The following is a 27,712-nucleotide window of genomic DNA, read 5'->3' as shown; positions in this document are numbered from 1 at the left end:
TTTCCAAAATCTAATTAATAACCTTCCATAAATGATATAGGTATACAACTCATCAGAACTGGTTTGAAATTTTCGCTCCAACAAAGTGATAGCCTGGCGTTTGTAAAATGGAAAAAGGATACTGGTAATGTAAATGATAGTCTCAAAAGGCTATTTACAGACTTTTGTTGTGCAAAAGGAACTTGTATTGTAAATTTTAGCAAACAAGTAAGTAGCACCTTACCAGTTGTGCTTTTTTCTTGTGAGTTATTATTAGTCAAGTTATATTATCCTGTTATGGGACATATTGCACACAATATAAGTCAACAAAGTCAACTGTTTTGTTTAATACTTTTATTTCTTTTGCAGCATGCTGTAGAAATTGCAGCCTTTTCCGGCTTTCTCTGTGCTCAAGGAGGAGGAAAAAGAGCGTGTGAACAGGTCTAAACATGGGTTAACCTCACTCAACACTTTCTTTTTCCTTCTCCTTATTTGCTTGACTTTAGTTGGCAACAAAAGTCTTGTTTCCATGACACAAACAACACAACATTTAATCACTCAGTTTTTACTCCTGTGATTGTTTTTAAGCAGATATCTTTTGAGTGAGTGTCTATTGACCTTTTCAGTTCAAACAGTGTGTGTGTGTGTGTGTATACAAGTTCACTTTGCTGAAATGTGTGCTTTAAATCTAGTATTTTCTCTCGTTGTCATAGGCTTTGGTTAAACAAAAACTAAACCTGGCATTCATTTCTAGGTGAATAATTACTTGCAGCATAACTGCAACTACAACGAAGTTACATAAAGTAGAAATATTCGATGACAAATAGACTGCTTCACTGTTATTATTTTCCAGTACTTTAAACGCGCCTATGTTATGTTCTTTGCCAGACTGTTTCTTATACGCATATGTTAAAACAACAGAAAAAAGTAAAAGTGTCACGCTACGGCGGTCCTGTTGTCCTATTGTGTCCGTATGGGCGCGGTTTATTGCGCAGGGCAGGGCAAGGTGCGCTTTCTTCAGACTGCACGTTCGGCGGCTGTCGAATTTCACTTATCTCCCGCGGAGCCGTCGGGACATTTAGAAAAATGTCGAAAGGAAACCCGTTAAAATCTGTCATTTCCATCGGGAATGTGGACGACACGTCACTTGCGATGCCGTCGGTTAACCAGAACCGAAGCGCACAGCAACGTGTCCTGGAGCAAGTTCAAAGTATGAAGCGGACAAAGTCGAAGTCCAGCACCAGGAGTGGATCTACTTCTTTGTCTCCAACAAGTAAGATCAGCCACGACACCCAGAGCACAGATACAGCTTTGGACGCTTAGGAGTATCAAGGAGGAGATCTTGGAGATTGTGAGCCTGAAAGTGAAAGAAAGCAGTTAAAAACGTTGACCCTGTCGTCTTCTTCAGGACTCAAAGGCTAGCGTATAGAAAGCCATTCAAGAAACGTGTTTCCCTCGTTTGGGTTTCGCCGTTTAAGGTCTATACAGAACACAAAACCATCTCTCCTTAGTCCCTCAAGACGAAATTCATAACTTTTTATGTTCGAATATGAAGCCAACATAAACCAAAACTTCATATTAATATGATAATCATTTGTAGATGTTTTTGTTGATAATATTCTGTTTTTAATTACAGAGAACCTGTAGCTCAAGCTGAATAATACAATGCATCAAAGCAAAATGAAAAAAAGGACTTTTTGTTATGGTTATAACAAGAGAATCAGTCTTAGAATGCCTTGCTATTGGTTCTCCAAGTCTCTGGATTCTAATATTTTTCTGAAAGATTACCTGATGCATAGTGTTTGATTGTGCTGGAGAGTACTCGACATCAGCTCAACGTCAGCTTTGAATTAAGATAGCATTTGATTTGTTGCATATTCATGCTTATTCATCTGATCATTGAGCCCTTGTGTTCCATGGGTGCATCGTCAGGTCAGGAGAGGAGACCCCTTGCATCAGGATATAATTTTTTTTTTAATAACTGATAAATTGCTTAAAGGCTTCAGTATTCTTGTTTTCATCCTGTTTTCCCCCCAGTAGTACTGAGAAGGCATTTAAACATAATTTAGGCTTTTTTGTTAACAAAATGTACTGGTTGTGCAACTGAATGTACAGCATAAACTGCAAAGAAATATTAATGTCACCTCTGATCTGTGTACTTTTAAATCATATCTACTGCTACTACAAAAAAGAAACAACACAAGCAAATCACATACCTGTGTTTGAAATATAAGAAATATTTTGAAATAAGAAAGATAGGTGCAAATTATTTAAGTTATTATAGATGTTGTTTTTGACATAGCTCAGCTTTACTATACCACAGGAAGTATGACAAATGTTCATTTACTATAAAAAGTGTGGGGAGGAAATAATATTTATTCACAATATAACATTTAACAAAGATTGGATTTTTATAAGAGACGCTACATAACCTAAATACAATTCACAAACTGGGGATTCAGAGTATCGGTGCAATAGAAATGACAATAGAAGCCTGTATAGCTTTAAAGACAAACGTAAGATTGTTATGAACCGCAAATACTGCAAAACTGACCTTACAGAGCTACAATAGGATGCACTTCAGAAATAATTTGAGTAATGTCAGCAAGCAAGTCCAGCACAACACAGTCTGCAGAGTGTGCACATAAAGGTCAGTAAACAAATGGACACTTGTTCAGCAGCCTAACTAACTAACAGAGTGCAATCAGTTATGTGGGTGTTATGAGGAAAGGCGTAATAGAGTTAAAAGAGAGCGCGCGGTGAAGCTTTCTTTCAGGAAGAAACCAAAAGTTAGTGGATGTCACATGTGTAGTGTTACTTTCTCACAGAATTTAATGGATTCATAAAATGAGAGTTCCAGTGTGTCCGTTACATGTTTAAAGACAAGAACCCTTATAGACGCTGATATATTTATGCTCCCACTTAAGGCCACTGCTTTCTACTAGGCTGAAGTGTTGTCTAACTTTTATTTCATTTCCTTCTTTTTTCTATCAGCACGGTAAATTTATGCATAAACACTACATCAGATATGCTGACAGGAAACAAGAAGTTTAACTTTTTTTGCTAAAGACAAATCAGGTGATTATTGTACTGTTTTACAGCTTAAGAATGTCTACATTTCTCCTCAGGCCCTTCGTATGACTCTGTGTTTGAAGAAATTCCGAAATCACCGCAGAGCACAAATGGAATTATGCTTCTCAAGAATGGCTACTCTAGAAGTGTAAGATTATGAATATCTTTTTTTTTCACTATTTGTAAACACAAATATTTTGTGACATTTAGGAATGCTTCCTGACATTTTCGGAATTGTGGCAAAAAACTACCAAAAGACATTATTTATATTAGAGCCTTATTTTAGACTGTATTAAATAAAAAAAAAATACCACATACATTATATCATCTTCTTTTATTAGTATTATTATTATTGTTTTCGTTGTTTAATTAGTGGCACTATTATCAAAAATTTATTTATATTTTAAAAAAATAAAGGAATTCTTAAATCAACCATCAGATAGTGGGTGAATGAAATATTCCACTGAGACACATTGTGGGACTTGTTGAGAACGAAATTGTGTAACAATGGTCAATCATTAACCCTTTGAGGGTTGGATTCAAAATCGCACATCAAGTTTAATCTTGTTTCCTTATTTTTGTTTACGTGTATTTTTGGAATCATTCCAGAGTCAGAATATTTTTAGAGACAAGTCTTGTGGGGTAATTTTTGCTCAACACCCAAACCTTCTAAAATCTTACCTGCATTGCTATCTTTGGGAAGTACTGATTTATCATTATTTTATTATTTTATTTCTTTTATGTATATGTATAGATGTAGCTATCTATCTTTGTAAATATAAGGTTTGAATAGAAAATGTGAAGACACAAAAATTGTTTTCAGATCCTTCCAGAGGCTCTTCCCACAAAAATCTATTTAACAGCTTGCCAGGCATTACACCACAGGGTTGCAAACCAAAATGTTCTTTCACAGTTTGATTTGCTCCATGCGAGTCTCAGTGCTGGTAAAATAAGTCTTCGTGACACAGTGATATATTTGATTGCAAACACATGTATCTTTTTTGTGGCTCTGCAGCTCAGCTATGAGAAAAACAGTACCCAGCAAAAAGCCAACATCTCCCAGGGATCCAGTGCGAACAGATACACAGTATCTTCTGCCTATCAATATAAGCGTCACTATGCCCCTGTTGGGCCTATGGGAGCCGGTCAGAGCAACAGCAGCCGCAGCGAGCCCAATCTGGTATTACATCAGCGCACTGTACCATCGCGTTCGGGCCCATCAAAGAGAATCCAAACCATGAAGACTGGTGCCAGCAGGTCACAAAGAGCCACCAGCCAGTTTATAACGAGGACCACGGTACCCCCACCACAGTATGCTGCAAATGGTCAGACTAAAGCAAACAATCAGTTCATATACAGCCGAATAGACACAGTTAAAGCCCCAAAGCTGATCGTTACCGAGCCTTCATTCAAAAGCAAAATGGATTCTGGGTGAGTCGGAAAATACAGTTTATCATTTCCTGAATTTCACATTTAAATTTTATGTTATGATTAAACAAAATTGCTAATAAAAAAACAAATATCTAAATATTTTTTTCACAGCTCCGATGGAAATGCCAAAATTGATAAAGTTGATATTACTATGAAGGAGGCTGTGGACTATCTAGCCAGTGATGAGGAGATGTATCAGCACTGTGGAGCTTCCTACATCCAGCACAACACTTTCATTGACGACAAAGCTAAAGAGGAGGTAGCTTACCTCATTCTTAATATGTTCTTAATATGTTCATATGTTTTTATCTTATCTTGCTGTGGTGTTGGAATGCTTATCATTTCCTCCTAAGTGTAACCTGGATCAGTATTGCTTTTATGAGACATGGCAAATGACAAAGGTGAAGGAAATACATGGAATATGAATCACTTGTGTTACAGTAAAAAGCACCTTCAGCTGACTTTTGTGATGTGGTGCTATATAAATAATCTTTTATTTGATACTCTAAAAAATTGCAACTGGCATATTACCGAAACCAGTTAAACTTAAAATCCTTCAGATTTCAGTCATAATTTATTCAGTGACGCTTTATTGGATTTGTAGTAGCAGTGAATGCAATTTCCAATTACAGCAAATGCTGAGTAGCCGTTAAATTATACCATTGTTAAAATGTACTTTATGGTCTTTAATAATGCAATCATTTTATATTAAGCTTCACATGGATTCAATACTAAATGATCACCAAGGCACAATGTACATTTCAATTCCTTTAATTTTAAATATGTTTATATTGTCTATCCTGTAAAATAGTCAGATGTCTATTCATATTAATGTACAGAATTCACCTGCTTGCTGCTACTACTGCACATTCACCCAGTGTATATACTGTATGTATGTATATATATATATAATGTTCTCCCCCCCCCCCCCCCCCCCATTTTTGCACATGTCGAGGAGCGTGTCAGGCTACATTTCACTGTGTGTTATACTTGTATAACTATGCATGTGACAAATAAAGAACCTTGAACCTTGAACCTTGAACAAAAATCATTTTCTTTCTAACAAAAAAATGATTCCAAGCTGCACTTAACCTGAAGTCATGTGTTCCCACAGGTCTTAAAGCTTAATGGCATTCCTCCGTTGGTGAATCTGCTGCACAGTCCCAGTTTGCAAGTCACCTCTACAGTCTCAGCTGCTCTTCGTAACTTGTCCTTCAAAAACGAGAAAAACAAAGAGGAGATACAGCGCTGCGGTGGCATCACGCAGGCTGCTGCTCTGCTCAAAGATGCAAACTCTTTAGAGCTACAGAAACAACTGACAGGTAAATATTATCACACTGAAATATGCACCTCTATACAAACGGACACACACCTAACCAAACAAGTCTGACAGGGAGCCACTGGTGTGTAGTATTACATAACAGTGTTTACATACTCATCAAGTTCTGGCACATTATATATGTTTACTGTTTTTCAGAGGAAACTACCCAAACGGCTTTCATTTAGGTGCAGTTAAACAAGGATTCTGTAAATGTGTTGAAGAAGGAACAGTTAACTCTATGATTGCATCTGAATAACACGTAAAATAGTAAAACAGTTGAGAAAACAGCCAAATACATATATAAACCTAAACCTATAAAATCAGCATGAATTCTTTTATATTTTTGCGACAGGCAGTGATTGACTATTTCACTCAAAAAAATAACTCTTTGAATGAACATAAAAAAATCATGGAAAGAATTTCCACGTATTTAAATTGCTTTATTTTAGCATTATGCAATTCTGTTATTGCAACTTGATGTACTTGAGTTGGACTAACTTGATTAATTAATGATGATTCAACTGTTTTACTACAGTTGAGTCCAACTTAATTTAATTGAGTTGATCCAACCCATGCAAATTACGTTAGTGCAACAAAAATGCTTAATCGTGATAGAAAGCCATTTATTAATGTGGAAATCATTTTACGTTCATTTAAAGAGTTGTTTTTTTGGAGTGTTCAACAAAGTGTAACAAAGTCTAGAGTCTGGTTAACATAAAATGTTAATGGATTTATAATAACTTGCACTCCTCTTATCTTTACCAGGGTTACAGTGATGCTGGGGCCTATCCCAGATGTGATAGGGTGGCAGTCAGAGTACTGGACAGGTCGCCAGTCTATCACAGAGATACAGACAGCCATTTGCACTCATGTTCACAGATATTTTAGAAACTTCAATTAACCTAACTTATGCATGACTTTAACTGTGGCAGGAAACCAGAGTACCCAGAGAGAACCCACTGCAAGACCTTCTTGCTGCGAGGCAACAGTGCTAACCACTGTGCCACCGAGCTGTCAATCTAGACTTAAAAAAATAGGGAAACTATGATTACGAGGCTTTATATAGAATTTTCTTTACGTTTTTGTCCTTGTCCAGGTTAAACCGCAATAAATAGCTAAGGCATATACGTAGTGTGTGTATTGTTGTCTGTCTCTTCTAACCCTAGTGATTTTCCTGTGGTTTGAACTCTTGTGTGAGCTTGTGAATTTTGTGAATACAGGCAACTAACCACTCTTACTAGATTGTATCATGTCATCTCAACAAGAATAAATTAAGTTGCTGGATTTCATGCAGATCCTACATGATTTAATTACATTCACCACAGAAACACGAAATTATTTTGTTCACATTACAAGTTTGAATTTTGTAAATGTAACAACCACCCAATTTCATTTTTTTTGAGTGTTGATTGACATTTTGATCTAAACGGTCATGTTTCCTTATCTTTCCAGGTCTTCTGTGGAATCTGTCTTCTGTAGACCATCTGAAGCCAGAGCTGTTGAAGAGTGCACTGCCCGTTTTAATGGAGCGTGTAATTCTTCCTTACACAACAGGTCCCAACCAGCTCAATGGGAACAGTAAAGATGCTGACATCTTTTTTCACACCACAGGATGTCTTAGGTAAGAAGAAGCGTGTTCTAGCGGAGCATCACCAATGAATTCATTGCTTTTCCTTTACTGTTTGGTGTTTCTGAGCAGTGAATACATATCAAACAACCAGTAAAGTTTGCATTATGTAACAATCTTTTATAATTGTTTTCCTTAATTACTGATTTATTTTACTGGGTTATAATGATATGAGATAGAGAAGGTTGGTGATAAACCAAAGGCAGCATAAAACTGTGTAAGAGTTGGCTTCCTTCACATGTGAGAGGTCTTAAATAATCATTATGGAGGTGAGATTTACAGATTATACACTGACCAGGCACCTTTTTAAGTACACCTATTCCACTACTTAACATAAATATCCTATCAGCCAGTTACATGCAGCGACTAAGTGCATTCAGGTTTGTAGACACAATTAACAGGATCTGCTGAAGCTCAAACTGAGCATCAGAATGGAGAGGAAAAATGACTTCAAGTGTGGCATGGTTGTGGGCAGATGGGCCGGTCTGAGTATTTCATAAACTGTTGATCTACTGGAATTTTCTCACACAACCATCTCTAGGATTTACAGAGAATGGTCCAAGAAAGGGTAAATATCCAGTGAGCCTTCTTGATGGCTCAGAACAGAGTTGAATGCCCTGGCTTCTTTCAGCTAATGAAGCAACAGAAACTCAAATAACCACTTGATACAACCATGGCCTGAAGAACATCACCTCTGAAACCGTAGTACATCGAATGTTAAAGCACATGGGCTATAACAGCAGAAGTCCACACCAGGTTCCACTCCTGTTGGATAAGAAACTGAGGCTACTGTGTAGACAAACTCACTGAAATTGGATAAAGAACATTGGAAAAAATGTTTTCTGGTCTGTCTTGATCCCTACTGCAACACTTAAATGGTAGTGTCAGAATTTGCTGTAAACAGCATAAAAACGTAGATCCAGCCTGCCTTGCATGAACAGTTCTGGCTGCTGAGGGTTTCTGGGATATCATCTTTGCACGCCTTTGGCCCCTTAGTAACAACTGAACATTATTTAAACACTACAGCCTTCTTGAGTATTGTTGTTCCATTGTTATAATGGATGCACACAAGGTAGTTTATTAACTCAAAAATCTGTTTGAGTCAATTTGAACATGTGTTTAAAAAATATGTATGAGGTTTTTTTAAGGTAAGCTAGCTTCTTTATCAGGGTTGCTCAATGACTCATTGGGGTTGCTGCTTTTGAAGGATTGTCTTCAGAGGTCTGTTGTAATTGTTGGTAATACATTGTAATCTAATAACGTAGAGTATGATAGGGTATCAGCTAAAAACATGACTCCAATCTAAAGCACCTGCCTGACTTCCTGTATTATTCTACATTGCAGCTGTTTATTTTCTGTTTTAATAATGACTGTACAGGATTAACATTGTTTACTTTTAAGGTAAGGTTCGATTGTTCTTAGATGTGATTTCTTTCAAGGGAATTCTTGATACCTTTTCTGAGGCCTTGTGTAACTGCTTTAGTCTGACAGATAAACACAGTGGAGTACATACAATGACTGAGTAAAGTATTTATATACTTTGCTTGTACTTTCACATTTTTACCAATATTAAAAAGTAGATGGGTTTGCCAACAGTATTTCTTACTCTGGGGTGTCTAATTAGCATGTATCTTGTGTTTTAATTTCAACAGAAACCTCAGCAGTTCTAAGCAAAGCTACAGACAGACAATGAGAAAATGTCGGAGTCTGATCGACTGTTTGGTCGCTTATATCAAAGAGTGTGTGCAAACAGGAAAAGAAGATGATGAGGTAAACTGTGTGAAAAGCATTGTATATGTAAGTTTTGCATAACATACTATAGAGAAAGCAGGGTAACTGCTGTGTTCAGCTTGTACATATGTTTTTAGAACCTAGAAAGTTCTCAAAAAGTGCTATTTTTTGTTTTGTTATGTAATCAAATGATCTTAAAGAACCATCTGTCATTTTACAGTAATTTTCCATAATAACTCATGATGTAATTATTATAATTATTGAAAATCTGTCTCCATTATTCTATGTTTATTATTGTAGGGTTACAGTATAAAGCGCCTTGACGCAAATGTTTTGATTAGGTGCTATGTCAATAAAAATTCATTTGAATTCATCTTTTTTATTAGTTTACATTGCACATGTGTATGACTGTTATCGTCTCTATTTTTTCCCCTGTTGAAATCAGTCAGCCGAAAACTGTGTGTGCATCCTGCACAATCTGACATTCCAGCTGGAGGCCGAGGCTCCTGAGCTGTTCATCAGGATCAATGCTTTGGGTAAAAACATATACAGGAGCAACAGCCAGGACAATATCAGTCCCATCGGTTGTTTCAGCACTCGGAACAAATCACTAGAACGTGAGGTGAGAAAGACATATTAGAATGAATAAAGTCCTAAGTAGTACTTTTGAACTATCAGAAGTAGTTTAAAAAGTGCCTACAAGTACCTGTCAGTCTAGACAGAACCTGTTGTTCCTACCTTTCCCCTCTGCTGGAAGGGTGACAAATGATTTATCACTTGCGCCAACATTATAGAAGTCATTAATAATTCCAGTGTTTGAAATTGACAGTGACAGTGGGAAACTTTCCGATCTGGCTCCTTTTAGGAGTTATTAAAAAAATGTTTACTCAAAAAGCAAAAAACCACAGTTCTTAGACATGCACGGAAATGACTAATCCAATAGTCACAACAGAGACTGAGAAATCTTTTAATAGTCTTCAAATCTCGTAAAGGCGTGTCCCCTTGGTACATCTCTAACTTTCTCTTTCACGGTTGGCTTATAACCCAAACAGACCTCTAAAGTAAATCTTTTACCAATAAACAAAATTGTATTAAACGTTTTGTAGAGTTGCTACATGATTTTTGGGGGTGGAGGGATGAATTGTTGTGTGGTGTACTTGACCCTGTGATGAAATGGCTTTTTTTCTGCATTTTTACTCATGATTTTTCCTTTAACTTAAAGTACATTGACATCATCTGTGATAAAATGTGCTGTATAAAAAAAAATCCAAATAGGCACATTAATAAGGAGAGCACGCAGGATGGGTTTCAACGTGTAGTACCGTATTGCAGCGGTCTCCAACCTTTTTTGCGCCACGGACCGGTTTATGCCCGTCAATATTTTCACGGACCGGCCTTTAAGGTGTCGCAGATAAATACAACAAAATAAAACTAGTACCGGTACCGAAAAAAAGACGATTTATTCATAACACACTTGAAAAGACCCAGGAAAACCGAGTTAACGATAAAAACGATAACAAAATAATGCTGAAAACCGATAAAAACCCTGAAAACCATACATTTCACACCTGAGCCTCAACTCTTGCAGCCCGGTACCAAACGACTCACGGACCGGTACCGGTCCGAGGCCCGGGGGTTGGGGACCGCTGCCGTATTGCATTCAATACCATCACTTTTTTCTGAATTGCCCAGATTTACTTCATGTTCCTGCAAAAATTGTTATGCACACTGTGAGTCTCCACTACTTAAAAAGAATCACCTGCATTTAGAGATTAAAAAATGCTTTTTCAACTCATTTATGGAGGACAATTTAGTAGGCCAGAGATAGATAAAGATCTTGCTCTCTTTCTTGTCCAGTATCATTTTGACTTCCCAGTTATTGAAGAGTCACAACCTGCTGGGGCAAGCTGGCTGTTTCATTCCAAAACCCTGGAGAGTTACCTGTTTTTGCTTGGCTCTAGCCAGCGAGAAGAAACACGGGAAGCCTGTTGTGGAATATTGCAGAGTCTCACTGCACAGGAAGGCCTCGTAAGGAGAAATATGTTACAAATAGCTGTCTAACACTGATAAAATTTTCACTTGTCTTTTAAACTTAATTTTGGTTGCATCTACAACTGTCATGTCATTTGCTGAGTTCAGAGGCTGATATGGGCTCTTGTATTCACAGGTTTCCAGGGCAATTGGTCAAACCATTGTACAGAAACTGAATGGGCTTCAGGTTATCAGTCCCCTCTTGAATTCAAAAAAAGTCAACCTGCAGAGGAGCACAGTGGATTTAATAGCCAACTTGACAAAGAACCCTGTCCTGCACAGTGCCATCAGTAAGAATTGGTTTTAATTCAAAATCTTTGTATTTGCCTTTATTGTGTACTTTATTTTAAATCTAAACAAAAGGCATTTTACTCTTAATTTTATCATCCTAAAACAATAGAATAGTCTTTACTGTGAAATTTATCATCCTGAAAAATTCTTTGCAGCTTTACAAAAGTTAGTTTGTGTTAAACAGTGAGGGGATTTTGTTTATCTTATCATTAAAGGTCGTAAAGGGCTTCCAGAGCTGCTGGTGATCCTCAGCAATGGCACCACGGGAGGGAATGAATCTGATGATACTCTTGCCATGGCCTGCCAGGCTGCCAGCTGCCTGTTTATGAGGAATCCCGAGATGAACAAGAACTTATTAAACAACAAGCTGATAAGCTCCCTGAACGATCTCAGCAAAAACATGTAAGATTCTTTGTTTAACTGCAGAGAAGTTGGTGGTTTGTATATGACTTAAATAAATAAACAAACAGGTTTATTTAAGCTGTGAGGAATATCTATGATTTGTTTGGAATTTGTTTTTGTAAAATGTACATGCTTTCAATCCAGTTTAAACACTTCCTTCCCCTCTCTCATAGATACTTCCCTAAATCCAGCAAAGCGTCAGCCCTGTTTCTCTGCAAACTTTGGTCAGACAAAGATTTACAAAGCTTCCTGAAACGGGTGAGTGCTAAGATCTGTCATGTTTGGGTGTGTCCTCCGATTATCTTACCTTAGACTCCACACCTCCCTCAGGTACTTGTGAGAATCACATGTAGAAAGATTGAAGGATTAAAATGTCAGCTTAAAAACGACTGAGACATGAGTGATGTAGCTGAGGAATCCCACAGCTCAGGTTTTATAAATCACTTGGGGGACTTTGTTTGCACATGTTTGTTGTCAAGATAAATCATTTTTTACCTTTGCCATTAAAGCAAATGAGGTAAATGTTTGAGTTGAATGCACCACTTACTGTTAGACGAGTGTATTGACCGATGCAGAACACTCATTTATATTTAACTATTTATCCTGCAGCAAGGGATGAGCAAGTCCTTATTTGTGAATGACATCACCATGGCGGTACAGCGGTCACTTCAGGTTGTTGATTAACAGCTTATCAGACCTCTGAAAGTTGTTCAGTGAAGTAACTCACCTGCAATGTGTCTACACACCCACAGGACATAAAACAAATCACTACATGATCTTTTATATGATGTAAATTTCTGTTTCCTTGTTGGAATATGGGTGAAAGTCTAGTACAATAAGAGCGAAAATGCAGAAAGTGCACACTTTTATTTGCTTTTCTCATTTTTAATGCTGTCATGTCATGTTTTTATATACAGTTTGTGTCCAAGCCTTCACTTTGGAACCGTGAGCTTGCATAAATATATAGTGACACAATGCCTCGGCTTTCATCTTGCACTAAAATGTGTGTCATAGCATGTAATGCACATGTAAAAAATTTTGACAATGCATAACATAACCAAATAAAAATAAATGATATTCTGTTAGCATTGCTGCTGTAGGACATTTGGTGTGTATCTCTATTTGTAAATACAACTTTTGCTGTTGGGATGTCCATCTATTTCATATGTATGATTGCCATTTTGAAATTAGCTAGCTGTATTGAACACAGTACTGGTAATAAAGCTGAAATAAATATATTCTTTTGGCTGCAAAGGTAATCCAAGAATTTTGAGTAATTCTGAGTCCTTTTTCACGGTCACTGGTTCAGCATGAAGAAGTTTCCAATCTCATTCATGTCTTGTCACACCCCTTGACTGCAGTTTGAAATGCTTCAGGACAGATTAGCAACTCATCTCTCGCATTCTGTTTACTCCACCCCTATGATTTATTTTATTAATCCAGGCACTGCAGCTGTTGTTGCGCTCACTCTATTATATAACTGTTGACCAGATTTGAACTTTGGTCGTCCACATTTCAAACCACATAATCCACTGAACAGCCATGAGGGGATTTTGGGTCCGTGGGTGTTATTTAGATTTAGACTTCTGGCACAGCTGACCTTTTTTTAAATAATCACTTCATTGTACACTGGAGATTTGTGTCTGAATGTGTTCATTAATAAAAAGCTTGTATTACTGTGAGAATGCATCAACCTTATGTGGATGTCATATGTCAAAAGCCACAAATAAAACAGGATGGCAAAGTAAAAGTAAACTAACTGGAATCTGTCACATAAAACTATTAAGTCCAGTTTGGCAAAAACGACAATCTGGCTTCATTAAAGCAGGTGTGGCTTTTATAACTATCATAGAGTTGGTATTCATCTGTAAGTTCCCACGAGTGCTGGAGCCACAGATACAAATGCTACATCCATTTTGTTAGATACAAGTTTATTTAAATTTCTTGCAATCACAAAATCCTACACACCAGAATAGGTTCAGTTGCTCTTATTTCTTTCAGTCAGTTTTCTAAACTTTTGGATTCAGTTTAAAAAAAAAATCTTTATGTGTTACACATGGTCAGATGAACACAAGTTAAACCACATCATCTGATCTGTCTGCTATCAGTAACTTAACATGCACTTTATTCCACTAACAACATCTAAAAGAGCGTACTTTTTTTATTGTTCTTGCATTTTCAAGTATTAAGAAAATATTATTATTCAGCTTCTTATTCTCAGTCGTTTACGGATGGCTGATGTTGCTGGTTTTTCTCCAGCTGATGTCAGACGTTACTTCCTCAGGCCACGCTTACTCCTGCCACCCTTTGAACTGAGAATAAATAAAAGTCAGCAGAGAATCATCACATCAGCGAGCACACAGGCTAGCTTTTTGGTGGTCATCTGTAGTGCTTGTTGAACCTTGTATTCACTCCCACTGGTCGTATATCTGTTTGTGAAAACCTGAATGCAAGGCTGAGTGGCTGCATTCCTTGTGAGCTGACCCTTGAATTGATCTTTAGAAATGTATTTCATTCTACTGATGCAAATAAGTCACTGCGGCTGCATTTGAAATTTAAATTATTTTAGGTAAATTTTCTGTCTTAGGGCTTACCTGTGTCTTTTCTAACATTTGAACTTCATGTCACTGACTTTTTACATCACATTTCTTTGTCTTGCTAAAATCTTGGGTTGCTTTTTCTGAAGTAACTCGAGTCAATATCCATTTGCACTGTTAAGCAGTAATTGCATTAAGATCAGTTTTGCAGCATTTCACTGAATCTGAATAGAGAGTGTAGCCCTGTGCACTTCAGGATTCATTCTTCTACCTTTATCAGCAGTTAAAACATCAATTGCAGCTAGTGACCTAGTTCCAGTAACAGGCATACACACTTGTGCCATAACTTTGCCTCCTCCGTGTTTAATAGACGATGCGATATACTTCAGAACAGAGCTTCTACTTACTTTTCCTCTCCATCATACTGGTAGAAGTTACTCCTGGTTTTATCTGTCTAAAGATTTTTTCCAGAACTGTTCAGACTCTTTTAGATGTTTTCTGGCCAAGCTAGGAACTCATACCTATTGTGTGGCTGCTGTTCCTGCTCTTGATTGTAATCAGTGGTTTGCACCTTAAATCCTTTTTATGGCCATTTATGACTGTCTCTTGAAAGTATATCTTGACAATTATACTACAACCTCTTAGAGAGTTTTCTTGACTGGGTCTGATGTTGAAAAATATTTTTTCTCTTAACCATGGAAATAATTCTGTCATCATGCTCTTTAGTTGTCTTGTGTGGTCATTGAGACTTTTTAGTGTTGGTGAGCTGGCCAGTGCATTCCTTCTTTTTAAGAACCAGATTGTTAATGAGGCCATTCCAAAGGGTTTTGATGCTGTCTCTCAGATTAATAATGGCCTCGCTCACTTGCATGAACATGTCTTTGGAACTAATTTTAAATAAAAAGTGAATAGATACTAAATGCAAATTTTACATTAGGAATAAACTCTTTTATATGTTTAAGATGTCAAGAAAAACAAGGGAAGAGGCCTTATCTAGCCATGAAACCATTTATCAGAAAATTACTTTTGAGCCTTTAGAAATGGGTGACTGTAGAAAAAGTCATTTTTGCAATGCAGTGCAATATTTTGTTAAATCTCAATGTACATAGATAAAATTGCAAAATTACTAAAAAAAAAAAAAGGTCAAAATACTTACAGACCCATGTCAAATGTTTGTGCCTGTGGCTTCCACAAACTTGATGCCACACTGGGTGCATTTCAGTAGCTTACAAGGGTTATGTTTTCATTATCATTTGAATTATTTTCAGAATATGGTGAGTTAAAATACTTTAGTGAAAGGTTTTTAGTGATTAAAATTTTTGAATAAAAAATAAACAGTGTGCGTATTTTTGTGCATATGATCTGAATATAGAATTACCATGACTCTACTCATTTGTGTTGGAGAACACACTACAAAAGCAGCCCTCAGATACTGGAGTGACTCAAAGCTTTTTAATAGCTGTATAATGGGATGTGCTAACCAATAACTGCCTACTATGTTTATCTGTTGTTGCTACACAAGTCCGTGTCCCCTGTACCTTTATAACCTATGGAGGTTTTTATAAATTCAGATTTATTTCAGTCTGATAAAGTTTTTCTCTTATTGACTCAGGTGTGTTCCTGCTTTGCATATTCTGAATGAAAACCAGTATTAGAACTTTTTAGTTTTTATTCAGCCCTTCACTATATTTATTGTAAAGCCTACATGGCGTCAGCTGGAAAAATATGCATGGTCTTAATTTGGGTGTGTATGTGTCCTTCAGACATGCCAGCATACACTTTTCCCAGTCCTGTTTGACTGGATATATTCAGGGGTTGCCAAGACAAACAGTTACTTCTTCTACTGTTTCAAAAGAATGGAGACCATTGTTGTTAGAAAGCAGGGGGGGGGGAAGGTGAAATGAGAGGAGGTGGAAACCTTTTATTGATAAGTTTCATTACTACTTTCTCCTCTTACTTTGCTGTAGTTCTACATTTCTACCCAGCTTTGCAGTCTTTAGTCCATGCTATATGTTAGAAAGCAAATAAAATCCTAATTTTTGTACATTACCTTTGCTACTCAATGTCAACAGAAACCACAGCAGAATAGACTTACATTTTCTGATGATCACTGACACGATTTCTCAGCACCGTGACCTGAGAAAACAGTAGTTTAACAGTTCATTGATATCTATACTGTGAAAAACCAACATGTTGACTTCTTAGCATTTGCTTTACTATATAAAAATCATCACATCTTCATAAAAACCGTGCAACTAGGAAAACATGAAAGAAAATCAAACTACAATTTTTTTTCAAGAGTAACTGTGGAGGTTAAATTTAAACCAGTCAGACATAACATTATGACCACCTAGCTGATGTTTTGCGGATCCCCCTTTTGCTGGCAAAACAGCCCTGAACCATGGAGGCATGGTATCTACTAGACCCTTGAAGGTGTGCTATGGTATCTGACACCAAGATGTTAAAAACAGATCCTTTAAGCCCTGTAAGCGGCAAGGCAGGGCCTCCATGGATTGTACTTGTTTATCCAGCAGGACCCAAGGATTCCAAGCAGGTATCACTGGTGTCTTGCTGCCAGTTGTAAAAGGAAACATGATCCATCCGACCAGGCCACATTCTTCCATTGCTCCGTGGTCCAGTTCTGATCCTCATGTGCCCATTTTTAGCACTTTCTGTCATGGTCCTGGGTCATGTGACCCAGTATTCTGAGGTTCTTGATGTTTTTGTTGTTATTTTCATTTATCTAGTTACATTCTGTCATGCCTAGTTTACAGTTTTAGTTCATGATTTATCAAGCTCCCCATTTGTCTCATCCCTGTGTGAAGTTTTCTGTGTCAGATTGTCAGGTTAAGTCTTCGTGTGTTTATCTGTCATGTTTCATGTCCAAGTTTTCTTTGTTTGTCAAATTCGAGTCATGTCTGGGTCTTGTTATGTTTCCCGTTTTATTTTGAAAGAGCCTTGTGTTTTTTGTTCATTGTATTTAGTTTCACGCCCCCTGTCCTGTCATTGTGTTAATTGTTGTCAGTTGTTTTCCCCATGTGATTCCTCTTCCCTTGATCATTCCTTATGTGTACTTAGTCTGTGTGTTTCCGCTCAGTCAGTGTCAGATCATCTGTTATCCTCATCTCATATTTTTGTAGTTTCCCTTATTGTGACACTGTGTTTCATACAGTGTTGCCAACTCCTCAGTAAGGAAAATCGCTATTGGCTGTCCTAAAAGTCGCTAGAAGTTGCTAAATGACGTCATCGCCTAATTTGCATATATGGTCATGCTAATCTAATTGTAACCTATGTTGTTGGAGAGAGAAATAACATCGTGGAAGAGACATAAAGTGAGTAAAAAACGTCCTAAATGCATTTAGAGTTTATTTAGAACTACAAATTAAATTTCTTTTAGCAATTATTGTTTTTTCTTAATGTCACAATTCCAACCCTGCTCCTTTACCCGGGCTTGGACCGGCAAGTGACCCGAAATAGGCACTCTGGTGGAGTTACTTTGTGTGTGTGTGTTTATAAGTAGTTTTAAACCTTGTGATCCACAAAACAGCATAAGAGTAAAAGAGTAAAAGAAGAACTGACTGCATTACAGCACCCGCTGCTTGTTCAGAGTAAAAGAGATACGCGCTTTCACGTCTTTTTTAAAAAAAAAGTCGCTAAGGGGTCTGAAAACTCGCTAAATATAGCGACAAAGTCGCTAAGTTGGCAACACTGGTTTCATAGCCCGCTTAGTTACTCTGTGTTTATAGTTTTTGTCATGCCATCAGCCGCAATAAAGGTTCGCTTTATTTTTGGAAACCTAGTTCTGTCTCCACCGTGTCTGCTCTTGGGTCTACCTCTTCTGCGCATCCCGCCGTTACACTTTCAGTGGTGCAAAGGCACCAGTAGGGGCAATAAGAATTACCATTAGCTTTGTTGGCAATTTGAGTTACAGTAAATCAAATCAAATCACTTTTATTGTCACATCACATGTGCAGGTACATTGGTACAGCACATGTGAGTGAAATTCTTGTGTGCGAGCTTCACAAGCAACAGAGTTGTGCAAAATACAATAATGTAAACAGTAGCACATCTGTTGGACCTCAACACAAGGGTCAGCCTTCTTTCCCTATGTGCATCAATGAGCCTTGGCCATCCATGCTACTGGTTCACCACTGTTCCTTGTTTGGACCACTTGCTCTGACCCAGTCATCTCCATCCATCTATTCACTAACGCTTATCAGCATCATGGGGCGAGGGCTAAAGCCTGTCTCAGCTACTAGAGGGCAGATATACCCCGGGAATCTCTTGCAGGGCTAACACAGAAAGACAGACAAGCATTAAAACATCTGGACTTCTTTAAGTTTATTGAAGACGTTTCACCTCTCATCTGAGAAGCTTCTTCAGTTCTAAGAGCAATTGGTGGAGAATCTCAAATTTTTAAGTCTTATTGGGAGTGTCCCAAAGAGGGTCGTGGACCCTCCTATTGTTCCTCTGCCTAATCCACGAGCCAAGCTGTGAAAACAGGTGTGGGTCACAATCACCAAAACCTTGGTTAGTTGAGTACTATATCCCTTCTATTTTGGATCTTTGGCTGAGTTCCACTCATTATATATAAGAAAACAGTTGTGACTCATTGCAATGGGTGTTCCCAGGCACCACACTTTCATGTTTTGTTTTCACCTTGGCCTGAATCTGTCCACTCAGAGGAAATCTTTGGCTGCAACAGCAAGAATCTGTTGACATTTTACCTCGTACTTCTGCTTTGTGCATTTTTGCTGAAGTTCAAATTTCTCGGCCTCTAGTTGGCGCAACCAGTCCCAAAGATCCTTAGCCTTTTCTCTGTAGAGAAAATGTTATGACAGTTTACTGTATAATGATCAGATGATGAATAAAGATAATTTTTATGTACATGACAGATATTTTGAATAAATCAAGAGAAAGTAAAGTGTTTTAGTAACAGTGTCCTTTTACCTGAGTTTGTCCTCTTTCAAATGATCAATATTTAATTCTTTGCGTCGATCATTCAGGATCTTTCTCTTCTTTTCTCTTTCTGTTGGTTTTTTTGTCCCACTCTGTGTTTGCTGGAAAGGAAACAAGCACAAGCGGAAATGCACTTTTACATGTACTTTATAGTAAGATGCTTTAATGGTAAACTAGATTGTTACCCTGTATCCAGTGAAAGTCAGGTTGGACAGAATCATCTTCTTCCTTGCATCGTCATCTGCTCTCTTCTTGGCTTCTTCTTCTTCTTTTCTGGCTTTCTCTTCCTGTTGAAATGATGTAGAGTACCTTTGATTTTTCACACTATTTTGACTGCTGGCAGTGTCTGAATTTGCACAAATTGAATACAATTCCTAGGTACAACTGTGGATTCTTAGACAACTTAAACATGTAGGAAATATCTGTTATGTTCTGAAAATGTTACTCTGTAGTAACTACACTTACTGCTAGTTTGTTCTGCCGTTCTCTTTCTCTCTCTGCTCTGATCTTCATCTCCTCTGCTCTCTCAGACCTGCGTTTCTCCTGATATTGAAAAGGAAGGACATTTTTAGTTGAAACGTAACACAATCAAATGGTTGTTGAAACTATCAAAAGAAAAAAATAACATACAATACGCTGCGTGAGGCCAATAAGCTCTTCTTCCTCCTTCTTACGCTTCTCAAAGTGAGCTTCAATCAAAGTCTGGAGCTCAGTCAGGTCTTTTTCCATTCGTTTCCTTTGAATGTCCTGAAAACATCAAGCTCATATTTTATTTAAACAACAAAGGACTATAGTTTACGAGTGTTTGGATTATTTGTTCATTTTAGTTGGCCCTAAAATTAACTTACGTCAAAGTCCACTTTTTCTCCATCTGGGATCTTGGGAGCTGCCAAGCCAGGCACAAAATTTGGCCTAAGGAAAACAAGAATAAAAAATGTACCTAAGTATGTATTTTATTGGAAATTGTATTGTGTTTGACTTATAAAAATATTTTAAAACTTTTCTTACCTTTGCTTGGGCTTTGCATCATCTGTGTATCCACAATAAAAAAAATCAAAGCATTTAGTAAATTAAATTAAAGCACTGAGAAATATTAGAACACTTATCCTTTGACACACAGTAGTTCCTGTGTTTTGTAAATAACCCTTCCGTACCTCCTTCATTTTCCTCTGTGGCATCTTCTGAAAGATGATATGCAATGTCAATACTGATTAAAGAAACAAAAAGCTCACAGCTTAAAGCATAAAGCTATGAAAGTTGAAATCCTAATAATGAGACGCAACCTACACAAAATCTTCATGCAACAAAAACATTAGTCACTGTCACTTTAGTCACTAAGTGGCTGTCAGTGATGATGGCGTTGGAATGACCCTAAGGCTCGTAAAGCACTTAGTATATGAGTCCGTTAAGAGGAACGTCTCCCAAAGAGATGATAGATATAAAGGGCCATGCAGTCATACGAGCGTTTCTTGTCCAGTTTAGAACATGCTACTTTAGATTATCTTGAAAGACAACTTCATGTCTCTACTAGTCTCTGTCCATACAAAGAATGTTTATCTATCGATGCAACATTTTGAGTTAACACTTAAAATGTATAACTTTACTTACAAACTACTTGCGCTTATAAAATATACACCTAAAGAAAAGAAACATATTTTCTGTGGTTCAGGTGCATTCTCAACTATAAAACTTTAGTTTAGTGAAAATTGTAAAAAATAATAACATTTAATGTTTTTACACATTATTTTCCTTTTACCTGACTTTTGGAATTCCTTCTTTTCCATCATAGATGAAAAGTTTGTTATTTAGAGCCCATCTGGATAAGCCCTTCAAACTACATAACAGAAATGCTATAAGATAGTTTTCAGACTTTTTTCCTTAGATGGAGCCCTTCTGTCAAGTCTAGGCTTGACACGACTTTGCAATAATGGTCCCATGGCTTTGTAATACCTTACCTGAAAATGTAAGAAGAAAATCTGATTATTTTAAATCACTTCATTTTTTAATAGAGTTAAAGTTCTTTTTATGATGCTGTCTTTTGTCTTATAGTTGTGTTATATTTTTATTTTTGCTTGACTTTATTATGTTAATATTAAAATTAAAATACTAGCTTTTTTGGATAGTGTTCCAGACAATACAAGTGGCTTTAGTCATAACACTCCTGTATTTAAAAATTCCTTTTAAACCAAAGACAAAAAGTATCAATAAAGTAGGGAAATCACTTTTTGGCTTTTTCGACCAGCTTCCCTGTTTTCAGAGTACTTTAAATTCTGCTTTTTTGTTTTGTTTTTGGGGATTTTTTTCCCCCTATCCTCACCGCACGTCTGTAGGGAGAACCATTCCATCAAACATTTGTGGGCACAAATGGAAACTCAGCCTCCTGAAAAGAAGGTAAGTCAAACCAGCATTCGGGAGGTCCTCTAACAGGAATAAAACCGAACGTGTGTATTGTGCTCCTGCTGCTACCTTCCCCAAGGGCTTCTACTGAGAACATAGCCTGACCTACATTACTCACTAACAGCTACTGTTATCTCCATAGAGGGAGACAGGTGCTGCTTGGTTTCAGCCAATCTTCACATGGGCTTGGTTGGACAGCCCCACAAAGGAGACAGAAATAGAGGTATGATCCTTTGTCTCTGCAATGGTGACCCACTGCACCATTTGACTGGAAAGGACAGATCCACTGGGATGTTTATAAAAGGTGAACTATCTCACATCTCAGACCGAGAGGACTGACTCAGAGGACAAAGGTCAATCTGGCATAAAAGCTACAGAATAGCAGCCATCTCTACAGTGGCAACTTGTTTTGCACATATTCAACTCTGTATATTTTATATATTTTATTATTATTATTATTATTATTATTTTTTTACTATTTAATTTGTAAAAATGTGTATACACACACACACACACACACACACACACACACACACACACACACACACACACACGTAGGAAAATATTTAGTATACACATCCAGAAATGCATACACTATTATATATTGTACATATATTTATTAGTTTCAGGTTGGCCATTCTTGTATTTTGCTCGTTTGTGTTGTTGTGTTTGCACATCTCTGTTGCTTGTGGGGCTCGCACACAAGAATTTCACTCGCATGTGCTGTGCCAGTGTGCCTGCACATGTGATGTGACAATAAAAAGTGATTTGATTTGATTTGATTTGAAGATGCCAAAAATACAGTGGGCTGTGCAGTGAAGCCAGCAGCTTAGCAGATGCACTGTGTTAAGTAATGATGAATGTTTAAATGGAAGAGTGGAAAGCAACAAAGTGGCAGACAAAAGAAAAAAAGCAAAATTTTGCATTGTTGTCATAGATATTGTTTGTATAAACAAACAATAATATATTCATCTCTTTCACAATGTAAAGAGCAAAGGTCAGCGAAAAGCAATGAACTTTGGCAAATTAAATATGGGTGAGGCATTTCTACTGTAGCTGGATTTATGTAATGCATGCAGACATGCAGCTGCATGAATCTGCAGCTTGTAAACTAGAGTGCAAACAGAAACAGTCAAAAACTTATCTAGCCCATGCATGGGTTAGGAGAACTGACAAAATGACTCACGTTGTCCTCTGAAAAAATAAAAAAACAGACCAAAATTTTATTTTGTTTCACTTTTTAATTCCATTTGCGCTGGCATAACTTTGCGAACGTCAATCTTGTTTCTACAGAAAATAATTCAGTACTTACTCGTATTCGGCATCCTCTGTGTCTGACATGTTTAGGATGCAGTTCCTGTAAATGCGAATATACATAGAAGCCAAGTTATTAACTTGGCTTCTACAGACTGAGAGAAACCCAAAATCTAACAAAAAAGTATAAAATAGTTACAGATTTTGTTAGATTGTTTAAAAAGACAGAACAGAAGCATGCAGACTTACCCAGCTCGTGCAATGTGGCTCAATGGGGAATTGTATACTGTGTCCTTCACTGTGGGCTATAAGCTTTTAAACCCAGTAGTGGATCACATGGCGGCAAGCTGCCCATGTCTACAATGGGTGGGCACATACCTGCAAACAGATGGCAGATAACATCTACTAGAATGGGAAAACATGTATTCTCTATGGACTTGCCTTGACTATTTTTACTCTGTAAAACCTCCGCCAAACAGCACAGGATTATTGCTCTCTGAAGGTTTCAGTTTCTCATGAGTTAGGTTACCTATAATACTTATAAAAATATTTCTGTCTGCACACAAATACATTCTTGCATGGCTCAAGCTCTCCTGATATTTGCTTTCACTTCCTATTAGGATTCTGAAGATGGGTATGACATTTCTACAAGGTTTGCCTGCAGTTTTGTTATACAGTGAAGTAACTGCATTTTTCCCACAGCAGAATACCAAAAACAATACTCACATAAAATTCACACCCTTTTTCAGACTCCAGCCTGTGTTTATTGTCTTTGATCATAAACTCTGCCCTCAGTCCTTACATGCAAAAACATGCTACCAACAACATCATTTATGACCGTGCCAAGTCTTTTGATACTCCCGGTGTTTTTGGTAATGTATTTGACCCCACAATCAGGAGATTAGTCTTGACAGCTGAAGCCAAAACTTTCTTTGCAAAGGTTATTCAATGGGAGTTCCTCCTCCACCGTAACTCTTTTCAGGTTGGCTGTGTTTTCTCACATGTCAGTCACGTCTTGTCAAAAGTACAGTCAGTTAAATTTTTTGCAAATATTCTATTCATCTATATGTATCATTATTTATTAATAATTTCACATAGTTTACTTGTCAAAAAAAAGTACTATGAGCTTATATAGGACCACTGAAAAAGAACATTGCTCTTTACAGGAAATTGTAAAAACTATTCCTTTACAGCACCGAGTGAACCTCTTGACATGTTTCTAATATGAAACTGATGCCCGATGAATTATGGCATTTTATCATAATTTTCTTTTTCTTTCTTTATTGCTTTTTTATGTGAACTATTTACACAGAGTGACATCATAGATCAGATAATTTTATATTTATGTTTTACTTTTTTTGTATTTTTGTGTGCATGCACATTATTGTGTTTGTGTTACTCATTCACAGAGTCAGAATCAGTTTAGTCGAGGAATTTACTGTCAATGTGATTTCCTAACAGGCTCAATGATGCAACCCACTGTGTGGACCAGGGTAAATAACATGCTGTCTTGTTTCAGTCTCATTTGAGATGAACGTTTGTTAAGGATTTGTCCACTAAAAAAATAAGCATACAAAAAAAAGCTGGTCACATTTTCACATTTTGTACGTGTCATATCATTATTTTGATTTTCTTTGATTCAAAAACTATTTTGCCATACGCATAAAGAACGAGGCTAAAGCTCACAAATATAAAGGTGGATGTTGACCTTTTTTTTTTATCATTCATTTTTCTTTTTTGAAAGTTTTCTTTTTACAAAGTAAAGGCATCTATTCCTCTGCTTTCCATGTAATACAACCGTGATGCAAACCACAGGTTACAACACTATCATGTTAATAAAGATATGTTCTGTGGAGAGATCTCTAACATTGTTATAGTACATAGGTTCTCAACCACCCCCAAATTTCATCAGAGCACCCCTAAAAATAGCTATATTAATAGCACTAATAATAGCATATTTTAGAATTATTTTCTGGAATTATCTTCAGTGTTATATTTTCCAAACGTGTATGTTTACATCAGGTTGAAAACAAGTTTTATGTCCAGTGTTGTTGATGTCATGATGTTATAGTGCACTCACACAGAGACGTTGTTGCTTTGTCATTAATAGACTAAGTAAGACGTTTGTTCCTGTGGCAGAAAGAAGATGTTCAAACTGTAAAGTTCAAACTGTTCTGATAATGCAGGGACAACGCTGTGACTTGTGAAGTGTCTGTGTAACCGGTGTGTTCCTGCGTTATGTCTGACAATGAAAGGTAAAAGAAACAAAGACCTCCAAGTCATTAACTTGCCCACCCCAGCCCCTGCAACCAAATGGAAACAGTAGGGAAGAGGGTTATTCAAGTCACCACAACTTCCAAGCTAGCAAGAATTATCTGTTCATGCTATTAACTGTGTCTATAACACATATGTGGCACACACGTACCACACATTTACAGTATCTACCAAAGAGAGGCACAATGATGGCAATATCTGAACTAAAAACACAATCAGAAACATCAGGGTGGCTAAATATACAGTATATGTGTGTTGTACAATATTGGGAAAGAAATGACACCAATTTCTCCCACAGGGGAATTGTAGAAAAGGGGAAAGGCCAAAGGGGTACCGCGTATTTATAGGGTTGCACCAAAGAAGAAGAAGAAGGATGAGAAATGAGAGAAAACTGGAAGATTAGATTGTAATCTGTGATTATTCACTCTGAATCCTTCCTAGACACTACAATCTCTCATCCAGCATTGTAATGTGTATCCAACTGAACTGAGGTTTGGGAATGTGAAAAGGGTTACAGTTTTTTTTAATTGGTTTGGTACTATTTTCACAACTAAAGTGTGCATTTTCAAATCTCTCAGTACAAAACTCACATTTGATCACATTTGTAACACCACTAGTCATTCTTTCAAATCTGATGTCATGAGTTCATTGTATTTGCACAAATTTTCATTCCACTTAATCATTGTTGCAGAACATATGATCATTGTGATATATTCTGAGAACATTTGCTTTACTCACCCAAACAAAACAGTAAGATCTTTTTTCAACGTAGTACTTTTACCAATCATTTCATTCAGGAGCAAATAATACAAGGTAAGCGTTTCAAATTGTCCTTGGTGATGAATGAGTGTAACTGAACTGTAAAACTTTACACAGCAAATATTACACTTATGTTCAGGCATAACCAAAAAAAAAACAAACAACACATACATATATATATAATATATACATATATATATATATAATATATACATATATACACACACATATACACATATACACACACGAAAAAGGGAGAAAAAACAACAAGTCATTTACATAAGCACAATATATATATATATATTTTTTTATCACTTTTACACAATTAATCAAGCCGGTTATTAACATTGGGCCATCATCAACATCACAATACATGTCTTCGTTGTTCAGGCACCGTGGGAAAAATCTCCTGGCATGACGAATCCAGGCTTGACATTGCTCAGCAGTTATATCACCACAAGCTTCACACATGGCTTGAAGAAGGGAGACATGCTCATGGGGATGGCGATCATACACCTTCCACCTCCATGTAGAGAAGAATTCCTCAGTTGGGTTGAGGAAAGGGGAATATGGTGGAAGATAGAGTGTCATGAAGCGAGGATGTGTTTGAAACCATTCCTGAACCAGCTGTGCATGGTGGAAGCTGACATTGTCCCACACAACAACATAGACAATGTCTTCTCCCTGACAGGCCTGCTCCAGTTCATTTAAAAAAAAAACTATCAGGTGTTCAGTGTTGTATGACCCTAGAACTGGTCTACAGCCTACCACACCATCTTCAGATATAGCTGCACCCATTGAGATGTTTCCTCCACGTTGTCCAGGGACTTGGATGGTAGCCCTTTGTCCAATAAGGTTACGTCCTCTGCGTCTAGTTTTTGCCAGATTGAAACCGGCCTCATCAACAAAAATATACTTGTGATGATTCACAGCAGTGTCCAGCTCCATCACCCTCTAAAATGATAATTTAGTTAGTTTTTTTTACAAATAATAGTTGTCAGTACTGTTACAGTAATTGCATGCCAGTTTAGTGTTGTACCTGAATATATTCTGAACACAGTTGTTTCACCCAGACATTGTTCCTCTCAAAAGGAACCAAGTAAATTTGTTTCATGGAAACCTGGTGCTTCTTCAAAAGCCGGGTAATCGTTGGAAGGCTAATTGATGGCACATTGGCAAAGGTGTCATTGTTGTTCTCAATAGCCTGTTTGATTTCAGACAGCCGTATGTCATTCCTTGCCCTGACCATTTCCACCACAGCCAACTCCTGCTGGTCAGTCAAAACACATGGGCGACCACCACCAGGTTGTCTCCTGTTAATTCTGAGGACAATCATATACTGTCAATATTGAAGTATTACAAATTACATTACTGTAAACTGACAATTACATGTTGTTCATCTATACAATAGAGTACTATATTTTAGAAGTGAAGTTGCTATAGCAGACATACCAGTTTTCTTGGCGAAACGTTCTGATGATAGAGCTGAAAGTTGACCTTTGTAAATTAGGCTGTACCAACCTGGCAGCCTCAGCCATGGTAAAGCCTCTGTTAACCACATGGTCAACAATGATGGCCCGGACTTCATTAGAGATGATGGTGCGTTGTCTTCTGCCTACATTTCTCTGAAGACCACCTCTCTGTCGA

The 27,712-nt window shown here is 37.3% G+C and overlaps 2 protein-coding genes across 2 annotated transcripts; one reads left to right on the top strand and one right to left on the bottom strand.

Annotated features, from left to right (window-relative positions):
* Positions 1-986: 986 nt before the first annotated feature.
* LOC146632698 (plakophilin-1-like) lies at positions 987-12,981 on the top strand. Its single transcript, XM_085353447.1, has 13 exons — positions 987-1,252; positions 3,108-3,199; positions 4,067-4,482; positions 4,594-4,741; positions 5,597-5,804; positions 7,256-7,424; positions 9,083-9,200; positions 9,607-9,783; positions 11,019-11,189; positions 11,329-11,482; positions 11,699-11,885; positions 12,059-12,143; positions 12,495-12,981. The coding sequence occupies exons 1-13, from the start codon at positions 1,066-1,068 to the stop codon at positions 12,567-12,569; spliced, it is 2,187 nt and encodes a 728-aa protein (XP_085209573.1). The 5' UTR covers positions 987-1,065; the 3' UTR covers positions 12,570-12,981.
* Positions 12,982-14,157: 1,176 nt separating this feature from the next.
* On the bottom strand, positions 14,158-21,168 carry LOC146632697 (troponin T, cardiac muscle isoforms-like). The gene is made up of 11 exons (XM_085354604.1): positions 21,138-21,168; positions 20,536-20,562; positions 20,390-20,411; positions 20,230-20,293; positions 20,012-20,128; positions 19,847-19,924; positions 19,567-19,668; positions 19,373-19,482; positions 19,150-19,240; positions 16,518-16,558; positions 14,158-14,197 (listed from the first exon to the last, which is right to left on the bottom strand). The coding sequence occupies exons 1-11, from the start codon at positions 21,166-21,168 to the stop codon at positions 14,158-14,160; spliced, it is 723 nt and encodes a 240-aa protein (XP_085210730.1).
* Positions 21,169-27,712: the final 6,544 nt, after the last annotated feature.

Source organism: Diplotaxodon limnothrissa, linkage group LG5, assembly GCF_057381915.1.
Source record: "Diplotaxodon limnothrissa isolate DT_005_m linkage group LG5, D_limnothrissa_male_GT1.1, whole genome shotgun sequence".
Taxonomy (NCBI): domain Eukaryota; kingdom Metazoa; phylum Chordata; class Actinopteri; order Cichliformes; family Cichlidae; genus Diplotaxodon; species Diplotaxodon limnothrissa.
This window is presented reverse-complemented; position numbering and strand designations above follow the sequence as displayed.

Coding starts and splice junctions, on each gene's coding strand:
- LOC146632698 (XM_085353447.1), top strand. CDS start 1,066: ATGTCGAAAGGAAACCCGTTAAAATCTGTCATTTCCATCGGGAATGTG. Junction 5,805..7,255: donor GCTACAGAAACAACTGACAG/GTAAATATTATC, acceptor TTATCTTTCCAG/GTCTTCTGTGGAATCTGTCT. Junction 9,201..9,606: donor CAGGAAAAGAAGATGATGAG/GTAAACTGTGTG, acceptor TGTTGAAATCAG/TCAGCCGAAAACTGTGTGTG.
- LOC146632697 (XM_085354604.1), bottom strand. CDS start 21,168: ATGATGGAAAAGAAGGAATTCCAAAAGTCAG. Junction 16,559..19,149: donor GCACAAAGCAGAAGTACGAG/GTAAAATGTCAA, acceptor CTGTTTTCTCAG/GTCACGGTGCTGAGAAATCG. Junction 14,198..16,517: donor GTCAGTGATCATCAGAAAAT/GTAAGTCTATTC, acceptor ATTTATTCTCAG/TTCAAAGGGTGGCAGGAGTA.